At 41.9% G+C, this 12,096-nt stretch overlaps 1 protein-coding gene across 1 annotated transcript in view; it reads right to left on the reverse strand.

The window, feature by feature from the left end:
- Positions 1-12,096, reverse strand: part of CREBBP (CREB binding protein) — an 82,831-nt gene that overhangs the window by 37,281 nt on the left and 33,454 nt on the right. The window contains 4 exon segments of the mRNA XM_009881942.1: positions 2,173-2,290; positions 2,753-2,899; positions 4,656-4,755; positions 5,387-5,629. Of these exon segments, the coding sequence (XP_009880244.1) occupies positions 2,173-2,290; positions 2,753-2,899; positions 4,656-4,755; positions 5,387-5,629 (608 nt within the window).

The raw sequence follows: 12,096 nt of genomic DNA on the forward strand, positions 1-12,096 counted from the left end.
GTTACGCTGAATACACTTCAGGGGACAGATGTTGAGGACAGATCAATTTTTACATAAAGCAAGGAATCACTCTTTTCCTAAAGAGTCTGACTACCGACAGTCATTGCAGGGAATAAACAAAAACAGACAAAATCCCAAAGGAATGGAAGAAATCAGTGAAAAATAGTCCACGGGCACAGACAACTAAACACTACATCTGTACAAGATGAAAAATCCATTTTACTCAATCCACATTGACAACAGATCAAATAAGACAGTCACAGTGCACAGCGAGGTAGACAATTTTGCTTGTCTGGACACACATCTGCCAAGTGCATGAGATTACGCACCTGTTAAAGGCAAAAAGCCCCCACAAACCCTCAAGACTACATTTCTTTTGTGAGGTCACCTATGCTCTTAAAACCCAGCGTTACATGGAGCAAAGGTTGAGTGATGCTTGTCCCACAATCTTGTCTTCATCCATTTTTCATCAAAACTAGAATTTGTTATTACAGTAAGATTGAGTTCATTTCAGAAAACTAATATGAAATAGGTATTCCTCACCAGTCTTGTTGAGAAAGTCCAGTGTTGCAATATAAAGAGTTGTTTTTAGGTCACTTCCCTCCTCCAAACATTTTAAAAATCCATCAGTGCAGACACCTTCTACCATCCAATTTAAAAGTGCTACAGCCCCTTCCCCCCTCCTGCTCCAGACTCTTCACCTATGACTTCCTACTTGTAAATTTAATATTGTGCTACTTTCACACTGCAAAAATTCCTGAAAAGGGACGTGTTCACAAGGAGCGCATACTACTAAAAGTGTCAAACTGCTTACAATGATGCCTCATACTAATCTGGTTTTCAATGCAAAATAGAACGGGTGCTCCTCAAAAAGAAGGATGCAATTCCACATGGCATTGTTAATACATCCGAAACTACTCCCTTCTTCCAAGTTTGCGGCTTGGAGCCAAATACGTTAGATGAATTCCTATAAAAGAGACTTCTGGCAATGAAGCTCTAACAGCTGTTTTAAAGGGTGAAGAGAAGATTCTTCTGGGTATTTATCTGGCATAGAGGTCAGAAGACATTTAATTTTATATCCAGAATTCTACTATGCCTATCCTTACTAAGAAGGTATTTAGATGTCTATGTGTGTCTATGAAATCCTCATTCTCTATAAAGTTGTTATCTAAAGCCGCAAGGGTGATCAAGGGTGACCACACACTAGTCCTCCTTGCTAAACAACCTCCCGGTAGCCACAAGGAGAATATGATAGTCACTGACCAATGCTGACACAGCAGCAGCATTACAGCTATGGCCGCTGCCTATCTACCTCTAGGAAATAAAACTTGTACAACTTCAGCTCTGGGAGGTTGCCTGAGAGGGGCAGACTTAGTGTCACTGTCTTACTGGATGATTAACACCTTAAATGCCACTAACTAGTCTCTCTAGATACTCTTACCTTATTTAAGAAAGGACCTCAAGATTCTGATGAGGTACGATCTCATCAGCTATTACCACTGGCGCTACTAACGTATCCTCAGCACGTCAATCAACAGGGGTTTTCTCCCTCTGAGCAACAGAGATGTGAACTGACTCCTCTTTGCAGACAGAGCAAAAATCATGAACAAGAACAGGAATTCTGTCTTGTTTCCCGTGCACAAGGACAAACGCAGGCAAACTGTCTGTTGGGATGTGAAACAGCTATGTCTCTCAGCCAAATCACTCTCGGTGCTGCCGAGTAGAGGAGAAAGAGTTCCAACAGCGCAGGTAAAAAAGGTAAGCAGTGTAACAGGACTGAGTCCTAGAGAAAACCTCCGACGGTAAAGAGGCATTAAGAAAGTCTGAAAACTACTATTTACACCGACTTCCAAAAAGGAGAGTCACCACAGGAAACCTCAAGAACTGCAAGCTGTGCTCCAATCTTCACGCACGTCAACCACACCTTCAGGAAGAATGCGAATAGGCTGGCACGATGTTGTCTAGGTTTCATGGAGCTGAGGGAGGTGAATTAGCTTGGAGTGACATTAATCAGATGGCTTGGGACTACACAAACACTGTCACAGACAGCAAGCACAGCTTTCCTCATCAAAAGATGAAATAATGATTCTCTGTGGTTTTCATTACGCTTGTAAGATTTGTTATAGTGCTGTTCCTGAACATATATGGAATATCCGGACTGAAGCAACGTACCCTACTGTTAGCAGATTCATACATATCTCCTTCCACTTTCCTGGCGTAAGCCACCAAGTTCTCCATTCGGCGATCCTTCAGTGCTGCCGGATCAGGAGTGGGGAAGATGGCTTGGACACTACAAGAAAGGAGAAAGAATAAAAGAAAAATTCTTCAGAGAACAAAATTATAATTGCGTACAGCTTTAGAATATTCAACCTGGACATTCCTTCATGTATCACAGATGTAAAAGCACGCCAAATTAGTTTTTTAAAAAAGTATCTACATTGCACTACTCCCTACAAGATTAAAGCAAATTCAATGACAAAAAATGTGAGGTTTGACAATCTAAATACTTGTTTACTACAGCAGAGCAAATTTACCAGCAATATAAACTTATTTCATGCCCATTCCTTAATGAGCATGAAGAACCGACTGAAGAGGAAGGTTAAAGGTAACAGCTCATACTCCGTGGCGCAGTGTCACAGACCCACTACCAGTAACTTTCTCCTCAACAACTTCTCAGCTTAGTAGTAGAACCACAGTATTGCAATTCTTTAAAAACATTCAGGAAAAACAGGCAGTCTTGGTGAATACTTACAGTTTATGCACTAAATGATTGCGCAGGTCCTGAGTGACATGTTCATGCCATGCTTTCCTTACCCCGGTACTAGAAGGAGGTGCAGCTGTTGGCATTGAGCTGAGGTTTCCAACATTGCCAGAATTTGTGCCATCATTCATTAGCGGGCTAAAATAAAAAGAAAAGGGACTGCTACAGTACAGAATGTAGAGTTTTGTCATATGTTTGATGCTTGAAGTAATTTTTAAGGAATTCCTTTCAACGCTTCTAGCTACTGGGGAGCTAGAAGCTCTCCAGCTCTCACTAGGGAGGTGATTTGAGACAGCCAGCGTGGCTTCACCAAGGGAAAGTCCTGCTTGCCTGACCTAGTGGCCTTCTACGATGGAGTGACTACATCAGTGGATAAGGAAAGAGCTACAGATGTCATCTACCCAGACTTCTGTAAGGCCTTTGACATGGTCCCCCACAACATCCTTCTCTGTAAATTGGAGAGATACGGATTTGATGAGTGGACAGTTTGGTGGATGAGGAATTGGTTGGATGATTACATCCAGAGGGTAGTGGTCAACAGCTCAACGTCCAGATGGACATCGGTGACAAGTGGTGTCCCTCAGGGGTCCGTATTGGGCTAGTACTGTTTAATATCTTCATCAGTGACATAGACAGTGGGATTGAGTGCACCCCCAGCAAGACTGCGGACAACACCAAGCTGAGTGGTGCAGCTGACACACCTGAGGGATGGTATGCCATCCAGAGGCACCTGGACAAGCTTGAGAAGTGGGCCTGTGTGAACCTCATGAGGTTCAATGAGGCCCAGCACAGGGTCCTGCACCTGGGTCGGGGCAACTCTCGGTATCAATACAGGCTGGGGATGAAGGGATGGAGAGCAGCCCTGCCAAGAAGGCCTCAGGGGCACTGGTGGGTGAAAAGCTGGACATGAGCCAACAATGTGCTCTTGCAGCCCAGAAGGCCAAGCATATCCTGGGCTGCATCCAAAGCAGCATGGCCAGCAAGTCAAGGGACATGATTCTGCACCTCTACTCTACTCTGGTGAGATGCCCCCTGCAGTACTGCATCCAGCTCTGGGGCCCTCAGCACAGGAGAGACGTGGACCTGTCGGAATGGGTCCAGAGGAGGGCCACAAAAATGATCAGAGGGCTGGAGCACCTCTCCTATGAGGACAGGCTGAGAGAGTTGGGGGTGTTCAGCCTGGAGAAGACAAGGCTCTGGGGAGGCCTTACTGTGGCCTTAAAGGGGGCCTATAAAAAAAGATGGGGACAAACTTTTTAGCAGGGCGTGTTGCGCCAGGACAAGGGGTAACGGTTTTAAACTAAAGGAGAGTAGACTCAGGCTAGATACAAGGAAGAAATTCTTTACAGTGAGGGTGGTGAAACAGTGGCCCAGGTTGCCCAGAGAGGTGGTAGATGCCCCATTCCTGGAAACATTCACGGTCAGGTTGGATGGGGCTCTGAGCAACCTGGTCTAGTGGAAGATGTCCCTGCTGGTTGCAGGCGGTTGGACTAGATGGCCTTTAAAGGTCCCCTCCAACCCATACTACTCTATGATTTGGTGGTTCTACTGCATCAAACATTCTCTAAGTGAAATTTTGGTATCAGCAAACTGCAACACCTACAGCAGAAAAGCTCAGGAGTTTGCAAGACACGGTATAAACGACAAAGAATCACAACTTAAAAATACAAAACATTCTTCCTTTGGGAATTCATTTAAAACTACTGAATATTCTGGGGCTCTCTGGGGGAGCAAAGTGGTAGATATCGCATTGAAATAGGACAGACCGTAGCTATAGATGTGACTTGATTATTTCCATGCCAATACAATTAGTTTTTAAAGCATGCTCTTTATTTACATTCATAAGCATGTAAATAAATGTTTAATTGAGCAAGAATGAAAATGCGTGCATTACTTATTTGTCCCAAGGGATGTTGGAAGAGCAGTTTCAGAAATTAGACTAGCTTGCTGGTCTGTTGTTATTCCTCCTGCGGGAAGGTTCATCTGGTTGGCTCCTTTGGGACAAAATTAAACATCATTGGTACCCAGTTCACAATTTTGACAATAACACGGCAAAACTACACTGACCCAACTGGTTCATGAAAGAAACAGCGTAACAGATAAGTACTTCTATGGTAGTATCTGCTGTGGTACATATACAACGCCACTTATGGAATCAAGTTACTCTCAGTCTGAACATTTTTCTTCTACAAAAACTAGTCTATTAAAACTTAAAATTCAAGAACTCTTAAGATTAGTTCACTAAGCTAAAAAGATGATAATACTAACAATTAAGTTCCAGAAATAAATGAGTATTTGAGACAGAACTGTCTGCTCAAAGAGGTGAAATACTTAAACCAAAACCCTTCAGCAATTCTGTCTGATCACCTCAGACAGCAACAACATACGGACTATATTTTAAAAGAAACGAAAACTACTGCTATTTGGCAGAAGCAATATATTCAAAGCTTTCTACAAGTCAAATGTAAATGAATGGCAGTGTTTATAAGCAGTACAATTTTAAGTTATTAATCAACAGGAACAGAAAGCCACTACTCTGGTCAAGCAAAACACTAGACTATCCTAAAAATTTAACAGTTCAGTTTATACTAACACCTTAGTTTCTTGGTATTTTTTTTCACCTACCCAATGCATTAATGGTCCTCATTTGCTGGTGAGCCTGAGGCTGTGCCGGCTGCTGGCCTTGTACCTGGGGCTGCAACTGTGTTTGAGGCTGGTTGCCATATGGCAGTCCAAGAGCAGCATAGGCTCGTTGCATGGAGCTGGGGTCAATCGGATTAGGATTACTTAGCGATGGAGTATTCTGCTGGCCTGTGCCAACAGAACCGATGGAATTTTGGATTCCACCAGCTGGAGACCCTAGAAGGGCTATAAAAAAGAAAGGATAAAAGAAAATTGAAAATCAATGAGGACACACGAGAAAACAAATCATGCCAAGAATCAACAGAACATGCATATAGTTATATGGTATATATTTTTCTGCCAAAGGACAGAATGACGGGTACCCGAGATGCCAAGTGGGGAAACTCAGCCTTTGATTCTAGAGGACAGAAACCACCCTAGCAATTAATACATGCAGTCTAAAGAGAAGTGCTGTAAATTTCAGGCAGATAAGCCCATCATTACTGTAATATACATAAAGTATAAGCTCCAATATAAGGCTAAATAGGATTTTCATGCTTGGGACAGTAGACTAAGGGGGGGAAAAAAAAGTATTAATTCCTCTACTTCCCTCTTTCCCATCAATCCCATTTTAGGTCAAAATATTTGGCTCCAGAACAGACATCCTGAGTTCAGCAGAAAAACTGTGTCCTTGGACACAAAGGTAATAGTGAAGATCTGATGGTAGAAATTTTCATTCCGAGCAGTCACTAGATGAATCCTCTGAAGGCCAAATTACCCTAAAACCCAAGTTATTCAGAGATATGAAAAGCCCTGATGGGTTTCAGATTGTACTGACAAAATCTAAAATAATTTGAAGGGTCAGAAAGGGGATGAGCCTGCCACAGGTTTTGGTAAACAATTTAGATAATAATATTCAGGTATTAATTAACCTACATGACCACCACAACCAACCAACCTCTCTGACTGCACAGATATACGGAAATTTCCATTGTAGACAGGAAATTGAAACACCAGGGAAAAGTAGGTTTTACTAAACGCAGAAGTGAATAAAAATCTGCTTTCCTGTCCTTGTTTTAGCTGCCATTCTAAGTAATAACACGTCCCATTGTGAATGACACATGGAGTATACCCTTCACTACGGAGACACTGCATTTAGATAACCAGGACTCTGGTAGAAGTAATACTAATACATACTTCACATTTTTCCCCTCAAGTGATTACTTATGTAATGTGCATTAGAAATTTCTGGGCTAAACATAGCAGCAACAATAGCTTTTAATACAGGAAAAAAATAGTTGTTTTACTGAAATAATAGTTGTTTTACTGAGAGGCAGCCCCACAGAAAACACCCTTTTTTCCCCCCGAGGACAATCCACAGTATTTTCAACACCGGGTTTACCACGGGAATCAGGCTTACAGGTGCCTACACTCTGTGGATGTAGTAACTTTTGAACTCACTGATCATTTCCAGGCAAGTTTAAAAACAGACAGAAGCTGACTGAGATCCTATCAGTTTCATTTAAGAGGAAAAAAAAACCCCAAAACATATTAAAGAGCAACTGTGTGAATTTCTTGTTCGACTTGAATCACACAAGGTAAGAGAAGGAGGCCTTTACACTAGCGCAAGCCAAAAAATGGCAAGTCTCTAGAAAGGTTCAACAGCACAAAACTTATGGCACCCTGGAATTCAAAAGGCTTCCGAGACTGTTGTGACAGCAAAGGATCGACTCAGTAGGTAATAAAACTTCCAGCTTGTTAGAGAAAGAGGATGGTATTTCTCCAGAAAAGTTACAACAAAGGAACCCCACACTTTCAGTATGGGCTGTACGTCAGAGGTGGAGACGGGAGAGCGACCCTGGAGATGGCAGACTGACCACAGGTGATGCTGAAGGGCGGGAACAGGAAAAAGGCCATCCCACTGTGGGTAGCTAAGTGTTTTACCTTTCCTCGTGTGCTTCTGGGGAAAAAAAGCTGGCACTGATCTTCTGAGGCCTACGAGCTTGGCTTGAAGCTCACATTGAAGCTAAGGCAGAGCTTGGAGAAGTCAACCACCTCTCACCCATGGTTTTGGGCTGAGCTTTGGCAGCAGTATCAGTTACTATGAAGCGTAAGTTCAGCTCTCGTGTTAGAGCAGCTTTAGGAACCACAACCCAGCCAATTCTAGAGAAATCTACTTCATCGAGATCAGTTTGCCAGATCTCTTTTTCTGCCCCAGACCAAAGGCTACATATAAAAGCTCAATTTGGATATTTGTCAGAGCTCGCAGTCTGAATGTCACTTTAAAAATGACAAGATGGAAAGCGAGTCCGTTCTAAACAGGAAAAAAAACCCTGTTTCTTCATAAAACTGCTAACATTATCATAAGCGGACAACATCTCAAGACCACTATTTTGACTTGCAGTGGGAAAAGACTAATGATCTCCAAGAAGTTCCACATGTGTGCGCATACCTATTAAAGTACACAAAACCCACTACAGCTGGGAAACAGCCAAATGGTCAAACTGAAGTATTCTTATTAGAGGACAGACTACGTTCATACAGCCAGCGGTACACTTCCGACACGGAAATGAGGGGCTCTGGCTGTTTGGTCTCAGCTTTTCAGTATTTTATAACTCAATCAATAACATACTGTGTTGAGTATTTTCACAACATCGTGAATCTGATTTCGAAGGGGTTTGTCTGTTTGTTCATTGGTTTTATATGAATGTGACATTATCTCAATTTGTCAAGCAAGAAGATGGAGGAAGAGAGTATTAAATTTCCATAGCGGACAGACGAAGTGCAAATGCCGTCTTTTCTGTGGCATATACCATACGACATCAAGTCAATTAAAATAAATGCAGCACCAAAACAAACAGGAGTTATCACATGAGACCAGTGCTATATGAAACAATGTCTACTGTGATTTTTTTTTTTTATTAACTGATGCTTTAGACATTGACGAGCTCATGACAGAAGCTACAAGGGTGAAGACAACTCTGTACAGGACTGTTTAGATTCTAAATGCTTTAAAGACAACTGAGCTCCGTATGTCCCACTGTTACAAAGTCACATGTGTTTATATATCTTAAGAGTGAAAGTTCAAACAAGCAGAAGTTAAGCAGCCCCAGAACTTCCTGAACAGTCCTAATTAGGCCCTCTTGGGCATATGCATTAGGATGTAATCTAAATGATCAAACACTGCCTCATGTACAGGATTCTTCTTTCAGCGTGCAAAGTAGATAATGCCGCCTTAATGAAACTGCACTCTTGTCTTCTAGAGGGGAACCCCTCTGCCCCTCCAGCCAATTAGAATTTATTTTAAACACAGACATCTTAATGCTATTTTAAGTACGAATGCCCAGCACTTCTCTAACCTGACCGCCCCAGTGAAAGCAATGTGTTAATCCATGTTTGGGAAGTCCGATTTAAATTCTTCATTTTGCTTCCAAATTGTGGAATTGAGACTCGTTCAGTGGTGTTCCAATGCTCTGTCCTGCAGCTCCTCGCTCTGCTCATTACATCCCTTCTAGCTCAAAGTGGCTGGAGCAAAACTTCTGCTGGTAACCTTGACTCCCCTCAGCACAAGCCTGTCCTGCACCCAGAACCAGGCAGGTATAGAAAAGGTAGGCGTACACAATCATTTAATTAAAGGCTGTATCACCAATCAAATCATGGGGTAACTAAAGAACTTAAGAGCAACTTAAAGGTAGGAGGTGTCAGTATTAAACTTCACCACCAACGCCATTTTAATTTTTAAGTGAAGCATTAAACTAAAAGCATTCACTAAAAGCATCGTATTAGTCAATGAACGGAACTTCTTAATCCGTGGGCCAACCACCTATCACGTGGCTCAGCGGAATAACTGATAGCTGGTAGGTAACCATAATGTATGATTTCCAGCACTTGAAAAAACAAGAGACACTTTTTGTTTGTAGATTTTACAGACAGTTACTGGCAGCAAGACCTGAGCAAACTGGATTTCCTCGTTTCCTGGTTGTTGCAGGAAACCAGCTCTCGTGAAGAAGTTGCTGCCTACTCCTTCCGAACACATTTCCCTGTGCACCAGTGCACTTCTTCCTTCTCTACAAAGGGTCAGGTCCCAAATGCTCTCCATCCAGGTCTTCTTTCATTTTTCTCCCCACTCTCAGTAACCTACTTCCTCAGCCAGCTAGAACCTAGTCGAATCCCATCCCCTTCATCCCCGAGCCCACACACTCCTCAATTTCTGGCCCAGCCTTCTTTAAAATCAGATTTTTAGACAAAGATTAGTGGTCTCAGATTTACTCTTTCTCAGTTCAGCTTTTTCCTCACTGCATTTTATTTGCAATTTTCCTACAAGAAAAAAATAAAGGGGAGTCTAGTTCCATGTTCACAACTCCACCTTCCAGCCTCACTCAGCTGAAGAGGGATCCCAAAGATTTTCTAGAGTCTCCTGATCCTAGAATGAAGCACATCAAGCACGGTATGAGGATGGCCCAGGTTACAAGAAATGGTGAGCACAGCACGCTTATCACCACCTGTGGGGTGGCAAGGGGAACCGTAGCTGTTTCGTGGCACAACATGCACCTGCCCAGGCCAGGAACAGAAGAATTAAGCTCAAGCATGTTCACGACAAGGCAAATCGCCAGAAAAATAATCAGTTCAATAGAGCTATATAGCTGGGAAATGTATCAGCAGCTGTTTGTAAGAGTTTATAACCCAAATTGCGATGGGCTCAGCAGAGAAGTACTTCCTAACAAAAACAACCCTTTAACCCCAAAACATTTATACCAAATTTTAAGTCGTTACTTCAAAACACAGGAGTCACCGGCCCATTAAAAAGAAAAGCTTAATATTTTAGCATGTCCAAAATAACTTTTTTTGTGTGTGTGTGCAGTTTCCCCCTACCCTCCCAGAGGTATAACACGGTATAATACAGAAAGAGCCATGGGGAACAGAAAGTTTCAAACTTGTCCCAACACATCCTGTTAACAAGTCATGTTACTATCAACAATTCTAATAAAAGAGATAGTTCAGGATTACTTAAAAAAAAAACCCAAACCACTAAAACATGGGGTAAGATACCTGTAAAGAAACAGCTCCATGGTAATAGCCTAAAACTTCTTGTGGCACACAGAGGTAATACCCCAAGGAGTAGGAACAGACAGCAACAAAGAGCACATGAGCCATTGCGCGTGGGAAGGATGGAAGCCACCGTATCGCAATGTTTCACAAGTGCTCAACTGCAGAACTTTCTAAAGAAGATCGGCACACTCCGAAGGAGCCCCTCGAAAGCCCAGCACAGATACAACAGGACACGAAACAGCAATGGTAAAACAGGCATGAGCGCAGAACGGAAGATTCTAGGACTCAAAGTCACGAATGACCATGCAACGGTCATTCATTCTGTAAGGACCACAGCCTGACAAAAGGAACGAGGGTCACTATACTTCTCATTTCTTCTTCCCGTTCTAAATGTTCTCACCATATTCTGCCATATGCAGACTCCCTCTTTCCCCCAGTTTAGTAGACGTTATAATTACGTACTCCTAAGGGAGCCAACATTTTCGTCAAGTCTGAAACTAACCTAGCTTAGGCTAGCTTTCACCTGGTCAGGCACAGTGTTTTGCACGTATTAATGCACATATTAATGTAAATCATTTCACAAATGTTTTTGAATGCCTAAAAGGAGGTATTCTTTTTAATATATCTAAACAAGTATTTTTAGCGTTCACTTTTTACCTTCAAACAAACCACAAGGTGTTACGTGTATGAGTCAGAGACATAATCCAGAACAAAGAACCTTGCACCTCAGCATACTAAACTGCAAATTTTCACGGTTACTACCATTAGATTATTGATTAATTGAACAGAAGGAGCGTTCATATTTATCTCCCCAATAGAGCCAAACTCTACACTTATCCATTATAATTCTGTTGCCTTCAAACAACATCCTATGTGATCCCATAATAAAACTATTTTTAAGGACTGTTCCTGTTCAAGTGCCTTCTCTTTTGACAAGCTGTATGAATGACGTAAAAACAAATACTGCACAAACTATTTTTCTACAGCAGCTTGTATTGAAAAAACCAGTTCTGTTGTGCTAGATGTTGTTAGCACTTTGATAACAACTATGTAATAAGCATGTAATGCACAAATGGACCATGTCATATTAAAAGGCAAAGCTTTCAACACATTTTTTGAAGGCCAAACATAACTAATCACTTGCAACAAATTACTACTTTCAACACACAAGACGTATCTTGTTTACCAAGGAGAAGTTTGGTAAAATGAGAACAAAATCCTTACCTGCGAGTAGCTCTATATTTACAATTTTTTCAGTTTTGGAGGGAAAACACACCCTCCTGAAACTATAAGAGCATCCTCAATGGATAATTTGGACAGTCTTACCAGCTACTCTCTCCTCTACCTTAATGTCACCTAACCTGGGAGCTCTTCTCTACCCTCCAAAGCTTATTAGTTTTCCTCACTGCAGTCTCAGCCTAAATGGAAATTAGCAGAATGCTTCCAACACAATTCAAATGTACAAGCTTTGCAAGTCCTCCAGCTATTTTCCACTTCTTAACCCTTATTTAAATATACTTAGGCATAACATTACTTAGACTTCTAGAACTGCTGTGTCTATGCTGTAAACCGTTCTACCTTGGCATCTTTTCAAAGGATTTGATGAGAAGCAAACCTACCAACTTAAGCTCCGTATTTTCTGTTTCAGAGCAAGAGGGAAGAAA

Source organism: Charadrius vociferus, unplaced genomic scaffold (genome assembly GCF_000708025.1).
Source record: "Charadrius vociferus isolate BGI_N301 unplaced genomic scaffold, ASM70802v2 scaffold593, whole genome shotgun sequence".
NCBI lineage: Eukaryota > Metazoa > Chordata > Aves > Charadriiformes > Charadriidae > Charadrius > Charadrius vociferus.